This window comes from Pseudophryne corroboree, chromosome 1 (assembly GCF_028390025.1).
Source record: "Pseudophryne corroboree isolate aPseCor3 chromosome 1, aPseCor3.hap2, whole genome shotgun sequence".
NCBI classification, from domain to species: Eukaryota; Metazoa; Chordata; class Amphibia; order Anura; family Myobatrachidae; genus Pseudophryne; species Pseudophryne corroboree.
Window position 1 is genome coordinate 454,305,700 of NC_086444.1, and position 24,291 is coordinate 454,329,990.

At 43.9% G+C, this 24,291-nt stretch overlaps 1 protein-coding gene across 1 annotated transcript in view; it reads left to right on the forward strand.

The window, feature by feature from the left end:
* IRF9 (interferon regulatory factor 9) overlaps positions 1–24,291 on the forward strand; it is a 99,597-nt gene that overhangs the window by 53,148 nt on the left and 22,158 nt on the right. The window contains exons 6-8 of the mRNA XM_063913645.1: positions 18,617–18,652; positions 19,104–19,466; positions 19,871–19,986. Coding sequence (XP_063769715.1) covers positions 18,617–18,652; positions 19,104–19,466; positions 19,871–19,986 — 515 coding nt within the window. The remainder of the gene's footprint in view (positions 1–18,616; positions 18,653–19,103; positions 19,467–19,870; positions 19,987–24,291) is intronic.

The following is a 24,291-nucleotide window of genomic DNA, read 5'->3' on the forward strand; positions in this document are numbered from 1 at the left end:
CTGCGAACTTTACAATTCCTCTAGTAGAACATTCATGTTTAGATTTAAAATGGTTTGACAGTGCGTGTGTGTCAAGGCCTTTTTTAATATTCCTGCAATGTTCACTGAGGCGAATCTTAAGGGGTCGGGTGGTGCGTCCAATGTAAAAAAGGTTACATTTACACTGGATAAAATATACCACGTTCTTTGTATTACATGTGATGAAATCCAGAATTTTAACTGTATACCCATTGATACAGATAGATTCTAATTTCTTGGATCCATCGCTAGGGATTTCCCTACATCCAATGCAGGCTCCACAGCGATGGAAACCCTGTGTTGCTATTCTTGTATCTCGTTTTTTAGGCGGTAAATAGCTTTTAACCAGTGTCTTTCTCAGGTTAGGAGCCTTCTTATAAATGAATCTTGGATGTGCCGGTAGTGATGTTCCTATGATTGGGTCCTTTTTTAATATATCCCAATTTCTTCTCACTGATTTTTCTAGTAATTTGTATTGGGAATTGAAGCTTGTGACAAATGCCCACTCGAACTTTTCCTGGTTCGATTGTCTAGATTTATTTCCTTCTAAAAGGACCTTCCTGTCGATCTTGTCGACCTCCTGTATGGCATGTAGCACTTTCTCTTGGTTGTATCCACTTCTTTCAAGTCTTTCTCGTAGACCGCTGGCTTGTTCTTGGTACATCTCTTCCGTTGTACAATTCCTTTTTAGGTGTTTTAATTGCCCTTGAGGAATGCTGTCTAGCCAGTTGGAGTGGTGGCAACTGTCTATGTGAATATAACTCAGGGAATCCGTATCTTTCGTGAAGGTCTTCGTGTGGAGGCGGTTATTCTCGACGTAGATGGTTAAGTCTAGGAAATTTACTGACTCCTTATCTATAGTGTACGTAAGGTTTATATTCAAGGAATTATTGTTTAGGTAGGAACAGAAAGAATCTAGAGATGACCTGTCTCCCCTCCATATAAATATAATGTCATCGATGTAACGCCTCCAGGACACCAGGTTCGCTCCAAATGGGTTGTTATTAAAAACAAAATCCGATTCCCATTTGCCCATAAAAATGTTGGCATAACTGGGAGCGAACCTGGTGCCCATGGCTGTGCCTACCTTTTGGATATAATAATCGTTCTCTACGATAAAATAGTTATTGGTAAGTATGAACTTGATACCCTCCATGATGAAATTCTGAGTCTCCTCCTTCAGTGAACTGGTCTCCAAAGAGATTTTAGTTGCCAGGATACCCGCATCATGTTCTATAATAGAGTAGAGTGATTTAACGTCGGCTGTAATTAACACGAAATCCTCTTCCCACTCGATGTTAGACAGAAACAGTAGAGCATCCTTTGTATCTTTGAGGTGGGAGGGGTTATTTAGTACTAGCGGTTGGAGAAAAAAATCAATATATTCTGATAAATTTGCTGTAGCAGAATTAATCCCCGACACTATAGGTCGACCTGGGGGATGTTTTGCATCCTTGTGCACTTTAGGGAGCAGATATAGAGTCGGGACTGTGGGAGTTGAATTTAAAATAAATTCTTTTTCTCTGTCTTCTAATACCCCCATGGTATTATATTGCTCCAGTAGAGTTTGTAACTTGGAGACGATCTTTGATGTGGGGTCAGTTCTAAGTTTGGAATATTGGCTTTGATCTTTTACATGTAGATCCAGTTCTCTACTGTACCACTCACTATTCATGACCACCACTCCTCCGCCTTTGTCGGCTGGTTTGATCGTTAGATCTTTATTGGATCTTAATTCTTTTAGGGCTGTTCTTTCTTTATATGAGAGGTTGCATTTGAATCCTCTAGGTTTTATATTCCTAAGGTCCTCCTGCACCATCTCACAGAAAGTCTCGATAAAATTGCCCTTTACATGGGCAGGAAAAAAGGCAGACTTGGGTTTGAATGGTGTTGGATTAGTTATCTCCACTTTGCCAAAATCTCCTATGAGTGATTTAGTCGCAAAAAACTTCTTTATACAAAGTTTACGGACAAATTTATGTATGTCCACAAATGTTTCAAATTTGTTAATAGAAGCAGAAGGTGCATATTTCAGCCCCTTTTCCAGCACACTTTTTTCATGCTTTGTTAATACATGTGTGCTGATGTTGAAGATTTTGACACCTTGAATTTCCTTTCCCACTTCTATTCCCTCAGAATTAGACCCTAATGTATTTTCTATGGGTAGAGGTTTTTTATTCTCCCTCTTTTTTATTTTGTTTAGCTGGTTTCTTCTTTTCTGTCTCTCTTTTGTATATTGTCTTCTTTCTTTCTTTTTCCCTCCTCTCTTTCCTCTGTGGGTCCTGAAATGTCCTACTTCCACCTTGTCGTCCTCTCTCGTTTGTCTAAAAAACGTGGGTTTCCCTCTCTTTCGTTTAAAGCTCCATATCTATTCCTCCATTGTATAGGTCTGGCTTCTCTGGTTCTCCAGTCGTTTTCTTCTCTCTGTCCTTCCCCGCCATTTCTTCTAGTAGTGGGATGGTCTTCATGTTTCTCTCTTTCCTGATAGTTCTTATTTCGATTCTCCTCATCCCTTCTAAATCTTCCTTGTTGATATGGATAATTCCCTGGTTTATCTCGCCTGTTTTGGTAGATTCTTGGTAGAAATCTATCTCCTTTAAAATTTGGTGTATCAATTTCTCTTCTTTTATCCTTCCTGGTGGGTCTCCCTCTCTGGTGGGAGTTTACCCTCCTCCACTCTTGTTCGATGTTTCGTTGTGGTGTTCTCTGTCTATCAGGAGAACAGTCATCTATATAATTATTTGATATGTCAGCAATATCTATTGGCTCCTTCTCGGATATGTTGGATTCTTTTTTATCCCTAAGAAATTTTCTGATCTTTCTGTCTACCATGATCTTTTCTTTTTTTTTCCCAAAACTTTTTTTATTTCAATCGAAGCGTATCAAAGATTCACAGCAAAGTACAGTGATAAACATGGTTGATAAAATCCATCACATGAACATTGATCTGTCATATATTCAAAACAAGTTTACATAATAGTCTATTATTAGGACATAGTACGATACATGTCATAGCGAAGTTTCCTTCAAGTATGGAAAACAAATAGAATAGAATGAGTCCGGATCTGTGCCCGCACCCACCTCCCCCCATGAAAGGGTGCCCCAGTCCCCTTTAAACTAATCGGCCACGAACGAAATTGGAGGGTCCTGTTCATAAATTCTAGTTTCGTACCATAAAGTATTACGGAAACATTTCCACACTTGTTCCTTTAATGGGTGGGATAGGGTTTCTATGTAGCTTTCCCATGTTTCAAAAAATCTTTCAGTGAACTTTTCTTTCTGTAGGGAAGCCTCCAGCCATTCCATTCTGAAAATATGAAAGATTTTCCCTAGAAAAAGTGATAGTGGCGGGGCAGAGGGCTGTATCCACATTTGTAAGATGCATTTTTTGGCAGCTGCAGAGATCATCATCAATAACTTTTTAACACCCTGTGCTATCCTAGTGCCTTCCGGCATCATACCAAATATTGCCCATTCAGGGGTGAGCGGTAGATAGTTTACTAGGTGTTGGGTAACATATTTCCATATTTGGAGCCAGAATCTCCGGATTATAGGGCATTCCCATAGACAGTGGAACAACTCAGCTCGTTGATTACCACATCGAAGGCAGGACGCGTTTTCCAATAAACCCATTAGGTGTCTACGGTGTGGTGATAGATATGTTCTGTGCCATATGTTTAAAAAGAGTTCAGTGTAAGATGCAGCAGGTATCAGCCTGATGGACAACTCGAGGTGTTTCAGCAAATTCGTTACAGAAAGGGATGGGAAATGATCTATCCATTGCGCTAGTCCCGCCGTTGTATCAGTGTATTGTAAGGGTGTGTGCAAAAATGAGTACAGAGTGGAGATAGCCTTGGATGAGGGGTTCCCCGCCAGCAACAGTTTATCTAACGGGTTGTCATAATCCTGTGAGGATAGTGTTCTAGAGACAGTAGCTACGTAATGTTGAGCTTGTAGGTATGCTAAGGGGAATGTGTTTAGTATTGGAAAGAGTTCCACTGCCTGTGCCAATGTGAGTGTTTTTTTTGACTCACCGTGTATGAATTGTCGTATTGAAGTGATACCATACGGTTCCCAAAGTGTGAAAGGATGGCTCGCATTGCCATCTTGAAAGCGATTATTGTGGACTAGGGGGAGGAAAAGAGACGTATGTGGATTTAGGGAACATTTATGTCGCAAGATATGCCAGACTTTCCGAGTGGACATTAGTAGTGGGTTCGCTCGGACCGAGGCAGATATTTCTTCCTCGTGTAAGTGCAAGAAGGAGATCACACCGCCACCACCACCCAGGAAGGCAGACTCTAAGGTCGTGTTGGAGTACGTATTCCCTCCATGCAGCCAATCTCTCAGATAGCGTAGATGGGAGGCGTAGCTGTACTCCAACACATTGGGGAGATTTACACCTCCATTGTGTCTACGCTGTTGTAATTTTACCAAACTAATTCGTGCTCGTTTACCATTCCAAATGAATGTACGTATTATTTTGTTAATTTCTGTCGTGGCATTTTTAGAGAGTAAAATAGGAAGGGATTGCAAAGGGTATAGAAGCCTAGGAAACAAAATCATTTTCACCAGGTTCACTCTGCCCAAAAACGATATTTTAAGATGTCTCCAGCGATCCGTATCCTCCCTCATACTACGTATGATTTGTTTTAGGTTGAGGTTGTATAGGTTTGTCAAATTTTTTGGGATCTGTACCCCTAGATAGGTAATCGCTTTAGTTGTCCATCCAACTGTAGCCTCTCTGAACCAGGCTGGGCGCGCATAGCCTGGTTTTAAATATAAGGCCGTGGATTTTTCAAAATTGACCTCAAATCCCGATACTCTTCCAAATTCTCTGATACGTTCCATCAGCGGCCCCAGGGTCCTCCGCGGTTCCGATAAGAACAAGAGGACATCGTCGGCGAATGCCGATATTTTTACCTCCCCCGCTCCGACACTGATGCCTTTAAATTGGGACCAATTCTGTAGCACCCTCAGCATTGGGTCTAATGCTAAGTTGAAGAGTAGGGGCGAAAGGGGGCAACCCTGTCTCGTCCCTCTGGTGAGCTCAATTTTGTCTCCCTTTGTCCCATTAATCAATAATGAGGTGTGTGGTTGGGTATAGAAGAATTTTATTAGAGATTGGAATGTTAGTCCAAAGCCCCTCCTTTCTAGTATATCGTGTAGGTAGGGCCAGGAGACCATGTCAAATGCTTTAGTTGCATCTAGGCTTAGGAGCATATTTGGGGTATCCGTCTGGAGACTCGCCGCCATTACTGCAGCTATGGCAGTGCGAATTCCTTTTACTGAGTGTCTGCCCTTGGTGAAGCCCAGTTGGTGGTCTGTGAGCATGGATGCTAGAAATGATTGGAGCCTATCTGCCATTATCTTAGCTAGGATTTTGAAGTCAACGTTCAAAAGTGTTATGGGTCGGTATGAGGATGGTAGGGAGAGGTTCTTATTGGGTTTTGGTAGGAGGGTTGTGAAAGCCTGGTTAAAGGTAGGGTACGTAGGAAATTCTGATTGGATGTGTCTGTATAGGGTATGCATTGCTGGGATGGCGTCATGGTGTAAGAGCTTGTAGTATTCTATAGAGTAACCATCCGGTCCTGGTGATTTGTTAAGGTGCATAGAAGAGATTGCCTTAGCGATCTCCTCCTCTGTGATTGCTCTCTCGAGTTCTTCCCTCTGTAAGGGTGTTATGCAAGGGAGATTTGCCTCATCTAGTAGTTTATCTGACAAGACCGGGTCATGTGGGGTAGGTGCATAAAGCTGACGGAAATAATTCTGGAATGTCCGTGCAATGTCCGCAGCTTTAGTGTGTAAGGTGTCAGTGCGGCTATCGAGTATAGTGGATATGTGTCCATGTCGCTTAAAGCTTTTGGTCATGTTTGCCAGCAAAGTTCCCGTTTTGTTTCCCCATCGGAAGTATTTTTGTTTAGTGTAGTCCAGTTTTTGCTGGGCCTGTGTTACTAAGAAACTGTCGTATAGTCGGCGTGATTCAATGTAATTGTTATGGGTGATGGAGGTAGGATCTGAGATATATGCTGTAAGGTGTGTCCGCATGGTGTTTAATAAGTCATCATGTTGTGTCTTGTTTACCCGATTTCTGTTCGCTACATATGATATAATGTGTCCCCTCATCACGACCTTGGATGTTTCCCAGAATAAGACAGGGTTGTCCCAGTGTTCCAGGTTATCATCCGAGAACTCCGCCCATTTCAATCTGAGAAATTTTTTGAATTGTTCTGAGTGGAAGAGGTAAGAAGGGAATCGCCAAAAGAATGGGCGTGAGCCCATGGCTCGGGCATTAAGCGTAATCGAAACTGGTGCGTGGTCAGAGACCGCAATGTCCCCTATCTGGGTATCTATGGTGTCAGAAAGTAGGGGCGTAGACAACAGTATATGATCTATACGAGAGAAGGACCCATGGACCGCCGAGTGAAACGTGTAAGATCTATCCGTGGGGTTAAGCATTCTCCACGGATCGATTAGAGAATGTTCCGCGAGTAACCTAGAGATCTGGCGCCACTGAGGGGCCATCAGGTTCGCTGGAGTCGGGCATTTGTCAATTAGAGGGTCTAAGATTGTGTTAAAATCACCACCTATTATGAGCTCGTGATTGCTTCTACTATGGAGCAGTTGCGAAATATGTTGGTAAAAAGCTGGTTGATCAACGTTTGGAGCATACAAATTGAGCAGAGTGAACCTAGCATCATATATTTGAATATCCATGAGAATATAGCGGCCCTCTGGGTCCATGTTTGTGTTTAAGATAGTGTAGGGGAGGTGTCGCGCCAAGATTATCGCTACTCCGCGTGATTTGGTGCGGTAAGGCGCAGAAAAGCAATCCCCTATCCACCCATCACGTAGGGCAGAGTCCTCCCCTCTTTTCCAATGTGTCTCTTGAATATAGACAATATCAGGTTTGAGTTTTTTAAGGGCAGATGTCACTTTTTTACGTTTTATTGGGGTGTTGAGACCCCCCACATTCCATGAGGTAATTTTAATGGAACGAGGTGATCGTTGGGTAGGGTTGTGTGGATCAGGGTGATGAGATGTCATCCTATGCCCGTCGGGGGGCGTATGTGACTATGGGTATATCTATTGTATGTGGGATCACCCCTGTCCCAGCAAGCAGGGCAAATCCCAAGGGCGTGTATCAGGCACAGACCCGGACCCAACATAGAGAATAAAACCATGTTCAGTGAATATAACCATAAAAATTTCAGCTTCGAGAGAAAATTTTCAAACTTTTTCCCATCCAAACAAATACCACGCCAGCCCCTGAATAACATTTCAGTGGGTGGCAAACATAGATGGAAACAGTACATAACATAGAAAATTAACATTACACCAACTATAGGTGTTAACATAGAAGTGGTAAATCCTAGACTATCGATTACCACGAAGTCAGGAGAGCATGTCATCTCAATTCCAGTGAGCCATGCAGGCTCATTAGCGTAGGTGGGCTCTTAATTATGGTCAGATAGGTGAGTTCCTAGATTGGCGAGTCAGTTGCAGATGGGCCCGAGCTTCAGTCGGGTTGTCAAAGATAAATGTTTGCCCATTCTCAGTGATCTTTAGTTTTGCCGGGTACAACAGTGCAAAACGTTTGTTATTGTCGGCTAAAAACTTGCAAAGCGGTGAGAACTCTTTGCGTTTCTGGGCCACCGTGGCCGAGAAGTCCTGAAAGATGAGGATCCGATGGTCCTCAACGACCAAGTCGCGGTTCCGTTTAAAAGCAGTCAGGATCTTCTCTTTGTCACGGTAGTCCAGAAATTTAGCGATTACTGGGCGGGGCCTCCTATCAGGTCCGTCACGCTCTGGGCCCAATCTATGGGCTCGTTCAATGCGAGGGATGTCCATGTCACTGCCGAGGTCGCCTCAACCAGTCGCGTGCTTATGAAATCTGTCAAGGCCAACCCTCTCACCTGTTCGGGGATGCCCACAAAGCGGAGATTATTCCGCCTGTGTCGATTTTCCAAGTCATCTACCTTGTCGACAAGTGTTTGATAGGAGGCAATGGTAGAGGAGTTGGACGACCGTGTGGCGTGTAAGTCATCTTCAATGTCACTAACCCTTTGTTCTAGTGTGTTCAGTCTATTGGTGTGGTCTGTTAGGGAGGTTAGAGCTGAATCTAAGGATGTTTGTAGTTTGTCCAACCTTTTGTCAATTTTAGGCATAAGTTGGTCAAATTTAGCCTCAAATCTGGGGAGGAAATTTTTGAATTTCTCATCAATCATAGGCATGAGCAACTCAAATTTCTCCTCGATTTTTGGCATTAACACCGTGAGTAAGGACGATGCCACGTCCGAGGGTGGTGTAATAGGGCCTCCACTTTCCCCTATAGATTGTGCAGGAGAAGAGTTACCCGGCGGTGAAGGCGGGGAGGGGCCAGACTTCGCTGGCGTTTTTTTGGGGTTAACCATAGTACGAGTAGTTCTGGGTGGGAGTGAGGACAATGGTTTGTTAAGAAACTTGTCCATACACCAAGTAAGGAGATCAGTGGTCCCAGCTCCAAGGTATTAAGGGTGAAGTAGTTCCGGCCCGGGGTTGGTATGACAAAATAGCAGAGAGACCGCTCTCCTGAGAATTAGCGAGGTCACATTTTAAAAAGTCAAGGAGTAAATACTAAAGTAAAAGCGGTCCTGAAGGTAATATTTTAGTGAATATGTTTAGAAGATTGTACAAGGATCTGAGTAGTAATTGAAGCACTAGTATTAAGGTCTAGGGAATATGATCCGCACTAATACCTAGTGAGTTACAGATGTTATAAATGTGTTTCTACAAAAGTATAATATAGCACTGTGAATCTTATAACAAATATTGTCAAACCGGCCACCAGGTGGCAATACAATCATAGAAGAGAATATCTGTATGTCAGCATGCCGGCTGTGTACAGATATGTATGGGTGAAGGAAGAGGGGAGAAATAATAAAAATAAAATAGTAACAATGGTTGTAATAATCCTGCAATCCAAAGGGGACAAAGACGTGTGTCTTCAGTATATATGACAGTTCATACCTTTCTTTGGTTAAATATAAGCAGCAGCTAGAGTTTTTATAACACAGTGCAGTTCATGGTAGCTCTCTCAGTGTGTTCCTGAGAACAGTTAGAGCATACACCCCCAATTCCTAAACCCCACACAGTTAAGAGTAGAAGAAATATATAGATCAAAAGAAAACAGGGCTGTAGTAAATGAGAGAAAAGAAAAAAAAAAAAAAAAAAAAATTACACTATCCAACCACAAGATGGGGCTGTTGCTGTGTATAGTTGAATTTCAGGGCTCCTGAATATTATAGGGCTCAGAGTATGCAAATAAAGGAAGTCCAGTAGAAAACTAGGGCAATGAAATGTGAAAAGTCATCACAATAAAGGTAGCTGACTTCTTCGCCTCAGGGAATTGCCGGGGGGTTGGGTAAAAAATAAAAATGTAAGGTCCAGTTAAAGGCAGATCTTCTCAATAACAGGCACTTAGCAGTCGGCTAGTAATTATAGATGTGAGCACGATAAGACCCCAGTACCAGGAGAGTATAGGTGTGAGTATGAGCAGGGGGGGGGAGAAAATCAAAGTAGAGGGGAAAATTGGAGTGGGCTAGGAAGGACGGCGTTGGGGGGTAGGGAAACACAATAGGGAGGAACGGAACAGAGATGTGGGGGGAAAAGGGATCAGGGTCTGTTAGTAAAGAAGAAAGGGAGAGGGTGGGGCAGACACACAATATTAGTACCTGGGGAAGAAGGAGCACATCATCCAGTGTATGTAAGTAGGGTCTCCGCTGGTGCCGCCAACGAGGCCGTAGGAGCCACAAGGTGGAGATGGTTCCAGGGACCTCGCACGGTTAATCTGGTATGTAGTCCCTGTAGGAGCAGGCTCACCAAGGTGGAGGGGGCACGGTTAGTGGCTGTGTAGCAGCAGGGTTCCAGAGTCGTCCGTGCCAAGTCTCCCGTTTCACGGGTGTTGCGGGACGCAGGGCTCAGGCGCGTCTCCGAGAGCGGCAGTGGTTCCCCGCTGTCGCTTGCAGGCGATTGCGGGAGTAAGGTCAGTGAGCGGCTGTCAGTCGGGCGCCTTAGACAATGTGTTCCGAGTCCCTGCAAGGGGTGTGTGCGCCTCGTTCCGACAGGGGCTCTCCGCCTCAGCACAGAGGACAAGTCAGAGACGCAGGGTCAATGAGCGGCGGTCAGTCGGGCTTCGTGGACAGCGTGCTCCGAGTCCCAGCAGGGGTCACTGACGATAGCGGATGGGCGTCCACGACTCCCTGCGCCTCGCTCCGATGTGGGTTCCACACTTCAGTTCAGGGATACGGGATCAGTGTGTGGAGGTCAGTCGGGTGCCGTGGGCAGCGCACTTCAAGTCCCAGCAAGGGACACCATTAAGAGCGGGTGTGCTTCCGCGTCTCGCTCCGACGGGGATTCCTCGCCTCAGCCTGTACCTCGTCTCTTGAAGACGCGGCTCCGTCCCGGAAAGCTTCCCGTCCGTCACGGCGCGTCCTCTCCCGCTGCAGTTCTGTACTCCGCTGCTGAATCAGGTGCCCGCTTCACATCAAGGGGACGGGTGTGGAGTCCGGGAACGGTGAGTCCCAGGCAGCTTTTGTCTAGCGTCGGCAGCACACCTCAGTGATTATAGGCAGGGGGGAATTCGCGCCAATAACAGCGCCATGCTGGCGGACATGATGGCCGTCTCGTCTGAGAGCCTGACTCCGGGGCAATATACGTTCTCCTCGGTCCTCCTCCACACCACAGGTATCTCCAGAAGCAGGAGAATTTCGGCAACAATTTGGTGTGGGGTTTTCCGGCAATGGGTCCCACAGAAAGGGATGGTTGTTAAGGATACACCGTGCGGGTCAGAGGAGCTACATTAAAAAGCGGCCATGCTAGCTGGCTCCGCCCCCGGAAGTTGCCATGATCTTTTCTTGTTTTTTGATGTTAATCTCATCTACATGTAAAAGATCAAAGCCAATATTCCAAACTTAGAACTGACCCCACATCAAAGATCGTCTCCAAGTTACAAACTCTACTGGAGCAATATAATACCATGGGGGTATTAGAAGACAGAGAAAAATAATTTATTTTAAATTCAACTCCCACAGTCCCGACTCTATATCTGCTCCCTAAAGTGCACAAGGATGCAAAACATCCCCCAGGTCGACCTATAGTGTCGGGGATTAATTCTGCTACAGCAAATTTATCAGAATATATTGATTTTTTTCTCCAACCGCTAGTACTAAATAACCCCTCCCACCTCAAAGATACAAAGGATGCTCTACTGTTTCTGTCTAACATCGAGTGGGAAGAGGATTTCGTGTTAATTACAGCCGACGTTAAATCACTCTACTCTATTATAGAACATGATGCGGGTATCCTGGCAACTAAAATCTCTTTGGAGACCAGTTCACTGAAGGAGGAGACTCAGAATTTCATCTTGGAGGGTATCAAGTTCATACTTACCAATAACTATTTTATCGTAGAGAACGATTATTATATCCAAAAGGTAGGCACAGCCATGGGCACCAGGTTCGCTCCCAGTTATGCCAACATTTTTATGGGCAAATGGGAATTGGATTTTGTTTTTAATAACAACCCATTTGGAGCGAACCTGGTGTCCTGGAGGCGTTACATCGATGACATTATATTTATATGGAGGGGAGACAGGTCATCTCTAGATTCTTTCTGTTCCTACCTAAACAATAATTCCTTGAATATAAACCTTACGTACACTATAGATAAGGAGTCAGTAAATTTCCTAGACTTAACCATCTACGTCGAGAATAACCGCCTCCACACGAAGACCTTCACGAAAGATACGGATTCCCTGAGTTATATTCACATAGACAGTTGCCACCACTCCAACTGGCTAGACAGCATTCTTCAAGGGCAATTAAAACGCCTAAAAAGGAATTGTACAACGGAAGAGATGTACCAAGAACAAGCCAGCGGTCTACGAGAAAGACTTGAAAGAAGTGGATACAACCAAGAGAAAGTGCTACATGCCATACAGGAGGTCGACAAGATCGACAGGAAGGTCCTTTTAGAAGGAAATAAATCTAGACAATCGAACCAGGAAAAGTTCGAGTGGGCATTTGTCACAAGCTTCAATTCCCAATACAAATTACTAGAAAAATCAGTGAGAAGAAATTGGGATATATTAAAAAAGGACCCAATCATAGGAACATCACTACCGGCACATCCAAGATTCATTTATAAGAAGTCTCCTAACCTGAGAAAGACACTGGTTAAAAGCTATTTACCGCCTAAAAAACGAGATACAAGAATAGCAACACAGGGTTTCCATCGCTGTGGAGCCTGCATTGGATGTAGGGAAATCCCTAGCGATGGATCCAAGAAATTAGAATCTATCTGTATCAATGGGTATACAGTTAAAATTCTGGATTTCATCACATGTAATACAAAGAACGTGGTATATTTTATCCAGTGTAAATGTAACCTTTTTTACACTGGACGCACCACCCGACCCCTTAAGATTCGCCTCAGTGAACATTGCAGGAATATTAAAAAAGGCCTTGACACACACGCACTGTCAAACCATTTTAAATCTAAACATGAATGTTCTACTAGAGGAATTGTAAAGTTCGCAGCTATAAAAATAGTGAAAAATAATCAGCGTCAGAGAGACAGTGCAACGCTGCTAGCTAAAAATGAGATGCAACTCATATATGAATGTAATACTCTTCATCCTATGGGTCTGAACAAAGATTTCGAATTAAAGTGGTTTATTTAGGAATTTGGTGGGGTCTTTTTCTCCTTCTTTTCCTTCCAGAATCGTTTTGTTTGTGATTTTTATATATAAGGATTTTATCTGTCGTTTTTAGAGATGTTTTAAAAGTTAGTTTTTTTTTCCTTTTCATCATTAAATGGTGAAACGGAACACCGTTTCTGTTTTTTAAATGTGTGTTGTTTATTTTATTTTTTTACAGCACTATAACTGTTGATATAGTCTTATAAAGGACCTTTCACATATTCCCTCATCTATACTATATGGAATGGATTTCCGGGTCTCGGTAATCCAGTGCGGGACTTTGAATTTTTTGTCATCTACGCACGGGGGACTTGGCGGAAGTGATAAGTAACCGGAAGCGATGTCAGACGCGCCGGACGCTACCCTGCAGCCATGACTACGGGATGCGGTACACGGACGCGCCGGAAGTGACGATCCGCAAGAAGGGACACCGGAAATGACGATCCGCTACGAGCGGTAGTCATGACTACGGAAAACAAGATCGTGTGGATAATCCCACCGAGATGGGACATTATGATTGGCCACTAACACATTTAAATAGGACACTGTATTGTTATGTTCATTATGCCTTGAAAAAGACTCCAGGAAGGAGTTGAAACGCGTTGGCTATCTGATCATCTACACCAGCCTTATCCAGCAGATCCTGCCTAATAAGATCCAGATCCTTGTTCCCAGTTTTCCAGATCCGGGTGGTTCACTGGTGATGTAAAGAGCTTGTTTGAGAACTTTTTCTGGGTTCTCAGACCATTTGGTAATTATTTTGCGGATCCACTGTGGCTGTTATTGCTGTATTTTACTTGTTCATATTACTATCTGTTCACATCTTGCATGATGTTATAAATAAATGTTATGTTATCTGCACATGATGGTTTTTCCCCTCTGATTTTATATATCCATGGATAAATCTGTCCAATGAACAAGAGGGAAAACCTGGACGCATGAAATTAAATTTCAGCAACAAAAAAGGGACGTATGATTTTAATATAGTACCATATACTGAATTGGTGGCGCCTTGTGATTTCCTACTCCTATTATTTTTTTCTTTCGCTTATATTAAAGACGTCGTCTTATATTTGAGGGATGCACAGAGGGATATTTTGCCGGCTGGCATCCAGAATTAATGCAATGTCCATTCTGTCAGGAGGGTATTAGAGACCCGACACTGGACAGGTGATGCTGACTTTAAAAGGCACATAGAGCCTTATAAGGGTGAGGAATTGTTTGGGGATGGTCTCTGGGACCTCGTATCCACAGCAACAGCTGGGAAGAAATTTTTTTACCTCAGGTTTCCTCACAGCCTAAGAAAGCACTGTATTATCAGGTACAGTCCTTTCGGCTTCAGAAAAGCAAGCGGGTCAAAGGCGCTTCCTTTCTGCACAGAGACGAGGGAAGAGGGAAAAAGCTGCACCAGTCAGCCAGTTCCCAGAATCAAAATTCTTCCCCCGCTTCCTCTGAGTCCACCGCATGACGCGGGGGCTCCACAGGCGTAGCCAGGTACGGTGGGGGGCCGCCTCAAAAATTTCAGCGATCAGTGGGCTTGCTCACAGGTGGATCCCTGGATCCTTCAAGTAGTATCTCAGGGGTACAAGCTGGAATTTGAGGCGTCTCCCCCCCGCCGTTTCCTCAAATCTGCCTTGCCGACAACTCCCTCAGGCAGGGAGGCTGTGCTAGAGGCAATTCACAAGCTGTATTCCCAGCAGGTGATAGTCAAGGTGCCCCTACTTCAACAAGGACGGGGTTACTATTCCACACTGTTTGTGGTACCGAATCCAGACGGTTCGGTGAGACCCATTTTAAATTTGAAATCCTTGAACACATACATAAAAAAATTCAAGTTCAAGATGGAATCGCTCAGGGCGGTTATTGCAAGCCTGGAGGAGGGGGATTACATGGTATCCCTGGACATCAAGGATGCTTACCTACATGTCCCCATTTACCATCCTCACCAGGAGTACCTCAGATTTGTGGTACAGGATTGCCATTACCAATTCCAAACACTGCCGTTTGGACTGTCCACGGCACCGAGGGTCTTTACCAAGGTAATGGCAGAAATGATGATACTCCTTCGAAAAAAGGGAGTTTTAATTATCCCGTACTTGGACGATCTCCTTATAAAGGCGAGGTCCAAGGAGCAGTTGTTGGTCGGAGTAGCACTATCTCGGGAAGTGCTACAACAGCACGGATGGATTCTATACATTCCAAAGTCACAGCTGGTTCCTACCACACGCCTACTGTTCCTGGGGATGGTTCTGGACACAGAACAGAAAAAAGTGTTTCTCCCGCAGGAGAAAGCCAAGGAGCTGTCATCTCTAGTCAGAGACCTCCTGAAACCAAAACAGGTATCGGTGCATCACTGCACACGAGTCCTGGGAAAAATGGTAGCTTCTTACGAAGCAAAATTCCATTCGGCAGGTTCCATGCAAGAACCTTTCAGTGGGACCTCTTGGACAAGTGGTCGGGATCGCATCTTCAGATGCATCGGCTGATAACCCTGTCTCCAAGGACCAGGGTATCTCTACTGTGGTGGCTGCAGAGTGCTCATCTTCAAGAGGGCCGCAGATTCGGCATACAGGACTGGGTCCTGGTAACCACGGATGCCAGCCTTCGAGGCTGGGGGGCAGTCACACAGGGAAGAAATTTCCAAGGACTTTGGTCAAGTCAGGAGTCGTCCCTACACATAAATATTCCGGAACTGAGGGACATTTACAATGCCCTAAGTCTGGCAAGGCCTCTGCTTCAAAACCAGCCGGTACTGATCCAATCAGACAACATCACGGCAGTCGCCCATGTAAACCGACAGGGCGGCACAAGAAGCAGGATGCCGATGGCAGAAGCCACAAGGATTCTCCGATGGGCGGAAAATCACGTTTTAGCACTGTCAGCAGTGTTCATTCCGGGAGTGGACAACTGGGAAGCAGACTTCCTCAGCAGACACGACCTACACCCGGGAGAGTGGGGACTTCATCCAGAAGTCTTCCAACTGTTGGTAAACCGTTGGGAAAGGCCACAGGTGGACATGATGGCGTCCCGCCTAAACAAAAAACTAGATATTGCGCCAGGTCAAGGGACCCTCAGGCAATAGCTGTGGACGCTCTAGTGACACCGTGGGTGTACCAGTCGGTTTATGTATTCCCTCCTCTGCCTCTCATACCAAAGGTACTGAGAATAATAAGAAAACGAGGAGTAAGAACGATACTCGTGGTTCCGGATGGGCCAAGAAGAGCTTGGTACCCAGAACTTCAAGAAATGATATCAGAGGACCCATGGCCTCTACCGCTCAGACAGGATCTGCTACAGCAGGGGCCCTGTCTGTTCCAAGACTTACCGTGGCTGCGTTTGACGGCATGGCGGTTGAATTCCGGATCCTAAAGGAAAAGGGCATTCCGGAGGAAGTCATTCCTACGCTGATAAAAGCCAGGAAAGAAGTAACCGCAAACCATTATCACCGTATTTGGCGAAAATATGTTGCGTGGTGTGAGGCCAGGAAGGCCCAACAGAGGAATTTCAGCTGGGTCGTTTTCTGCACTTCCTACAGTCAGGAGTGACTATGGGCCTAAACTTGGGTTCCATTAAGGTCCAGATTTCGGCTCTGTCGATTTTCTTCCAGAAAGAACTGGCTTCACTGCCTGGAGTTCAGACATTTGTAAAGGGAGTGCTACATATTCAGCCCCCTTTTGTGCCTCCTGTGGCACCTTGGGATCTCAACGTGGTGTTGAGTTTCCTAAAATCACATTGGTTTGAGCCACTTAAAACTGTGGATTTGAAATATCTCACGTGGAAAGTGGTCATGTTATTGGCCTTGGCTTCGGCCAGGCGTGTGTCAGAATGGGCGGCTTTGTCATGTAAAAGCCCTTATCTGATTTTCCATATGGATAGGGCAGAATTGAGGACTCGTCCCCAGTTTCTCCCTAAGGTGGTATCAGCTTTTCACTTGAACCAACCTATTGTAGTGCCTGCGGCTACTAGGGACTTGGAAGATTCCAAGTTACTGGACGTAGTCAGGGCCTTAAAAATGTATATTTCCAGGACGACTGGAGTCAGGAAAACTGACTCGCTTTTTATCCTGTAGGCACCCAACAAAATAGGTGCTCCTGCTTCTAAGCAGACTATTGCTCACTGAATTTGTAGCACAATTCAGCGGGAGCATTCTGCGGCTGGATTGCCGCATCCTAAATCAGTAAAAGCCCATTCCACGAGGAAAGTGGGCTCATCTTGGGCGGCTGCCCGAGGGGTCTCGGCTTTACAACTTTGCCGAGCTGCAACTTGGTCAGGGGCAAACACGTTTGCTAAATTCTACAAATTTGATACCCTGGCTGAGGAGGACCTTGAGTTCTCTCATTCAGTGCTGCAGAGTCATCCGCACTCTCCCGCCCGTTTGGGAGCTTTGGTATAATCCCCATGGTCCTTTCGGAGTTCCCAGCATCCACTAGGACGTTAGAGAAAATAAGATTTTACTCACCGGTAAATCTATTTCTCGTAGTCCGTAGTGGATGCTGGGCGCCCATCCCAAGTGCGGATTGTCTGCAATACTTGTACATAGTTATTGTTAACTAAAGGGTTATTGTTATGAGCCATCTGTTGAGAGGCTCAGTTATGTTTCATACTGTTAACTGGATATGGTATCACGAGTTATACGGTGTGATTGGTGTGGCTGGTATGAGTCTTACCCGGGATTCAAAATCCTTCCTTATTGTGTCAGCTCTTCCGGGCACAGTATCCTAACTGAGGCTTGGAGGGGGGTCATAGTGGGAGGAGCCAGTGCACACCAGGTAGTCTAAAAGCTTTCTTTTAGTTGTGCCCAGTCTCCTGCGGAGCCGCTATTCCCCATGGTCCTTTCGGAGTTCCCAGCATCCACTACGGACTACGAGAAATAGATTTACCGGTGAGTAAAATCTTATTTACTGGTAGGTATTAAAATCCTATTTTCACTTTCCGCTAGTGAATCCATCCAGGTTCTACACCAGTAGGTCATATCAATAATTCCTCTGATTTATGCACTCACCCATAACCCATTTTATTATTTCTCTTTCAGCCACTAGGGGACACTGGAGTCTTATACAGTAGGGGTGTGAAGCTTGCAACCGGAGGTGTGGCACAATCTAAAATTAGCATTATCTGCACAGCCGGCTCCTCCACCTTCACATCCCTCATCCCCCAGTTTTTCAAAAAATGTGCTGGAGGGGCACTGAGCTCCTGAATAAAATTCTAAAAGACTTAGGTTTAAAATCTTATTTTATATATATATATATATATATATATATATATATATATATATATATGTATATATGTATATATATATATATATTATTATTTTTTCCAAAACTATTTTTATTGAAGCCATGGATCAAAATACAGTCAGAGTAAAAGATATTGATTTATTTGCATTTTGTAATTACAAAATTAGCATTAATACAGTGTTTTATTTACTCATTTCATTCAATACCTCATTCCGTCAAAATATAAATGGTTTTCAGTTGTTTCTTGTTTTCAAATAATGCTAAGTAATAACATATATTAAAGTACATATTTTATTTTTCAGAACTCATGTCCTGTGTCCTTCAAAAAAAAAAGTGTGAAATCTAAAAATAAATAAATGAATTAAAAAAATTAGAAGAAGAAAAACATAAAAAGAAAAAAAAGAAGAGCTTCCAAATAGCTTCCTTTTACATACAGATAGGAAGGTCACCTTCCAAGATTCTTAGGCTATACCAAGATGTCAAATGCAGACTTCTATATAACCTTGTTCTAGAGTTCTGCATTTATATTTAAGCCAAGGGCAGACATAGTCTACCTTGCTATCCTACCCTCATTAACTCTGTACATCTCTAATTCTCTCTCTCTCTCTCTCTCTCTCTATAGATCCCCCAGCACAACCTTCAAATATCACACATACAGGTAACTTTTTTTATTTTTTTTATTCTATTTTCTTCATGGTTGTTTTTGTTTTTTTCCATGATTTTATTTTGTACACTGTAGATATAGATACGGAAGAACTGGCAAGAATATTTTATCACTCTCTCTGCTATTGTTAAAGTAATGCATAGTTTTAATGACCTGCAATGGGGGGTATTTATAAAAGCATTGCAGATTTGTGTAGCATGGATAATTCATATTTGATAGATTAAAACTATCCCATTACTAAACCGTCATGAATTCAGAAGCCATCAATATAAATCAAAGAATGTCAGAAGTGGATATCCTTTTCAGTGTTTGAGAATTTTCCCCCAACTTAAATGTCCTCTCTGTGTTTGCCTATCCAAGATTGTGGTGAAATGACAAAAGATCAATGTAGATGCTTTACACAGGTATTTTCTGTATGTCAGTAGTCTCTCTTTCTCCATTTCAGACTTGAAAGTTACAGTGATATATAGTGGCGTTGAGGTATCACAGTGCATGATCAGTAGTGGAGACTGCAAATTATCAGCTAGGGTACCTGAGCGCTTGGCTGGGGGAATGGAGCATGTGCTTCTTCCTGCACCAGATGACAGGCTTGTGGAAGACATACGCAAGCATACAGAGGATCTTCTGAAGTTCCTTGAAGCTGGTGTCATGTTGGCCAGTACCCCTAAAGGAATCTTTGCTCAGCGCCAGAAATCGTGTAGAGGGCGCATTTTCTGGACTTCGTCATGTTTGGATAATGAAGAATCTATTAACAAGCTGGAAAGAGATAAACATGTACAACTATTTGATACCAACAAGTTTCTGAGAGGTAAGTGGATGTAGGTCACTTTGGAGGCTCTGGCTTTTTGTCATTCAATAGTTAATTTTTATGATATCGTGATAATATAGTATATACTATGTGTAGTTTTAATATTTGATCCACCAAATGTGAGCCCAAGTTAGACACAGTGAAAGAATAGTTATGAGAGACATGGAGGCAAAGGTATGGGTGACAGAGATATGTATATGTAGAGCACACTTTACAAAACTTACTTGGCAGCTGGTAACTCCTGAAATGCAGAACGTTATACAAAACTGCAGCAGATTCAAATCTGTTTTTGTGGTTCAAAGCCAGCATTGACATACACGAGACACATACTAATCCTAGACCTAGAGGGAATATGTCCCTATTTGTTTGTGCATTATCTAACACTTAATTCTGTATTTTATTAGCACTGGAAATCTACAGAACTGAAGGAGGGACACCCCCTAATTCCCATGTCACCTTGTGTTTTGGGGAAGAGATCTCAGACTTTCACTCTGCAAATGACAAACTGATCACAGCAAAGGTGAAGGAATTGTGTCTTGTATGTGGTTCATTCAACATAACTGATACATTTGGGGAGGAATTCAGTTGTCTTTGCTGGCGGCTGTCACTGCCGGGCACCCAGCGGAGCAATTCAATTGTTGCTCCATTCAGGAGTTAACATCTGCTTGTGTTGGCATTTCTGCTTGCTCCTGAGGTGGCAAGCAGAAATGTGCGAAAAGTGACCAGTTTGAGCGCACAAAGCATCACTTTTTGTGTCGTGCCCATAACTTTAGTGAAGTTTTTACGTTTTACGTGGCTAAACCCGCCACTGCAGGGCCGTGATCTTTGCGTTAAAAAAACTCAAATGGCACCTCCCGATCTCCCATCACTTTAGATGGGAGATTGGGCATGCATAACCAATTGGTACAGGTCTCACTAAATTACTGCTAACTTAAAACTAAGAAAAAAACAATTAACCTGATAGCGCGAGTGGTTAATTGCAGACGAATATATAGTTCTTAAATATTCAATGGATACAATGGTGCAATTGCTACCGACCCTAGAAGCTTATCTGCATAGGCTTCAGATGCAAGAACAGAAAAATTAAATATTTAAGGGTCGCGCTAAGGAACCATTATAAACAGAATAATGCCAGTGGTTCTATAAAAATGACAACAATTTTTATTACAATTCATGCACACAAAAACACACTTTAAAAAAGCACATAACTAGATATAACAAACAACGCTGAATAAATACAAAGCTGTTGAAGTTGGATGTAGCAATCAGAGTTTCATATATGTATCTATGAGCTGGATAAAGACTAATATAGTCCCAGAATAGACATATGAATTCAAATTGATGCCAAATAAACAGTGACGATTGGAGACTGGGGTCCGATAAGAAGCATATAATATTAATGTCAATATGCGCAAATCCCGACATAGAGGCTCATATTGTTTATAATCACAGGTGATCCCTTATTAGTTACAAATAAGTTTGATGATGACAAGCTGTTCACAGTGCGGCTACTCACTCTATCCCGATGTTGTGGGACCTATTCCAAGGTATGAGGAGATGATCAATCCCGGGCATCCCCGGGTGTGGCAGCAGGATGATAGCGGCGGCTAGTGAAGCTGACAGCGGGATCAGCGGTCGCATCCTGGATTAGCAGCCGTTGGTATAGCCTCTAGTGAGATCTACAGGTGCTCGTCGGTTCAGACAAGGAGTCCTAGACGCTTTTTCGTCACTTCCTGTGACTTTCTCGATAGGTAATGCTCCTGCTTGGCGGAATCCTTTTTATATGCTAAAATCCATACACCTGTTACGGATGCAGAATAGTGCTACCAATTTAGGGGTATATTCAATTGGCGTCGGAACCATTCCGACATGCATTTGTCGTAATGGATCCGACAACTACTATTCTATCCCATCTCAATTCGACTTTTTAAGTCGAATTGAGATGAGGAACCCAGAGGTGGAGAGGGGGGGAGCTGCAGGGAGACTGGGGGACAGCCGCGGGCAGCCAGGGGAGATCAGCGCTGCAGCAGGATGTCACACAGCCGCGCCGCTCACGGCAGTGTCCACCCGACTCCAGCAAGCGTGATCTCACTTGCTGGAGCCGGGTGAAAGCTGCCGTGAGCGGCGCGGCTGTGTGACATCCTGCTGCAGCGCTGTGCTGTAGCGCTGATATCCCCTGGCTGCCCGCGGCTGTCCCCCTGCGGCTCCCCCCCTCTCCTGCTCTAGTCCCTCATCTCAGTCCGACATTTTTTTATGTCTGACTGAGATGGTCGAAAAGAGTTTTCGACACAAGCATGTGGATCGGCAGCTATTCCGCCGAACCACGTGCTTTTCGACAAGTCGAATCCATCGACTTGTCGAAAAATTTTGTGAAATATTGAATAGGTTGAATCAGGATTCGACCTTTAAAAAGTCGAAAACTGCCGTCTTTTCGACAGACGGCAGTTTTCGACTTCAATTGAATATACCCCTTAGATGTTAATACCGCGCATTGCTAAACAGTATAAAAGAGACCACTGGCAATAATAATCATTATATAATAAGCAGGATACAATACTAGAAAATAGCATATTAGTAAACTGTAATACAATTTAATATAGTTATACAATAAATAAATAAATAAAAAGAACCATAAAAATAATAAAAATGTCATCAAACTTATTTGTAACTAATAAGGGATCACCTGTGATTATAAACACTATGAGCCTCTAAGTCGGGATTTCTGCATATTGACATTAATATTATATGCTTTTTATCGGACCCCAGTCTCCTATCGGTCACTGTTTATTTGGCATCAGTTTGAATTCATATGTCTATTCTAGGACTATACTGTATTAGTCTTTATCCAGCTCATAGATACATATATGAAACGAACTGCAACATAGTAGCAGTAATGAGGTAATATCCTCTGATTGCTACATCCAACTTCAACCATCACAGCTTTGTATCTATTCAGCGTTGTTTGTTATATCTAGTTATGTGCTTTTATAAAGTGTGTTTTTATGTGCATGAATTGTAATAAACATTGTTGTCATTTTTATAGAACCACTGGCATTATTCTGTTTATATTGGTTCTGTAGCGCGACCCTTATATATTAAATTTTTCTAACTTAAAACTAAATTACAATCATGAATATCGTACATATGCATTAAATAATCCTGCTTTGGGGTACACTGGGCTCCACAAGGATTAACATCGGGGTGTAGAGTAGGATCTTGATCTGAGGCCCCAACAGGCTCAAAGCTTTTGACTGTTCCCAAGATGCACAGTGCCGCCTCCTCTATAACCCCGTTCCCGTTTCCGTCCACAGGAGCTCAGTTTGTAAGTTGGTGCCATGCAGTAAGCCGGCACATAACAGGAGGGCTGCTTTTTGCAGCCTATTGATAGCTTTATTTGAAGAAATCTGAAAAATAATATTTTTACAAGACTTCAGGGCTGCAGTTTGTAAAGTCACATAGACTTTTCTGACTGCAGCTCCATAACCCCCAGCGGCGCTGTATACTCCCGCGCCCTGGTTGCCGAGTCACTGCAGCGGAGGCTCCGGTTCTTTCCAGCAGTCAGTCACACACACACCAATGTCCTCCTGGATCGCAGGTACGGGGGAGGTAAGGGGTCTCTTTGGCCACACTTTACTGCGATCCAGCGCGCCCGTGGACACTGTTACTGGGCAGCCGCTCCACTAGCCACCAGGGACATTGGGTACAGGTTTGGGGGTTTCTGCTCACATTAACCCCATTTTCAAAGCCCGCAGCGCCCGGTGGGGATTCCAGCTGGGGGAGAGGGCCTAGTCTGTAGCCCCTCCCCCAGCCCCAGGGCGCCATTTTGGTGAATGCACCCGCCCTGGAGATGCATATATCTCCCTCACTCCCTGTCAGCAGCCATTGCAAATGATGCTCAGCTGTTCCTGGGACTGTTAGGGCAAATCCTCCTCTGTAAAGCCGCCTGATCACCAGCGCTGTGCATTTTACAGGACACTTAAGTATTCTACCTATCACTGGGACAGTGTTAGTTAAGAAAGAGTGCATACATTCAGGGTTGTGTGGTACAAACGCCCTGTGATATACATCCAGTATCTACTGTGCTTTGTTTTATCTATTGTTGACACATATAGCTTTACTGAGTAGTACTTTGTATTGCTAGTCCAGTGCAGTTTTATGGTGCATAATTTCTGCATGGTACGTTTGTGACTATATATGTGTGTGTGTGCATGTAGCTGCTGCGTGGCTGCCATATCTGGTATTTCACTCAGCGTGCTACTCCTATATTCCATAACCTGAGGGGGCTAAGTGTATCAGGTTTTCTGTATAATATAGGTTTTTCACAAGTTATACTTGCTGTGTATTTTTCCTTGTGATTTATAGTCCCCATATATCTCTTGGATTCCCGGTTTGTGCTGACACAGTCACACTTCACTGGGAGTTCTTGCTAGGTATATCGCTGCTAAGTATTGTACCAGGTCGCCCAATATTGTGCTTACTGTTATGTCGGCTACACGAGGCGACGCAGCTGGGGCTTCTCCCACATTGCCTGGTGGTGATGCCACAGACATTTTGGAGGATAATATGGAAGCAGATAGTTCAGGTTCAGGGGGTTCCTTACCCCCCAGTGGGTCTGTAGCACCGGGGGCAACTAATGACCCACCTTGGGCTACCTTTTCCATGCTGTTTAATTTGCTTGTAACTAAACTGGTGCCCCCTGTGGGACCACTTGTGCCAATGCAGCAGTTTATGGTCCCTGTTATTAATCCGCCATGGGCAGATCAAAACTATATTCAGTAACAGCATTTGAACCGGTCACTGACTAAATCTAAGTGTCACTCTCGCC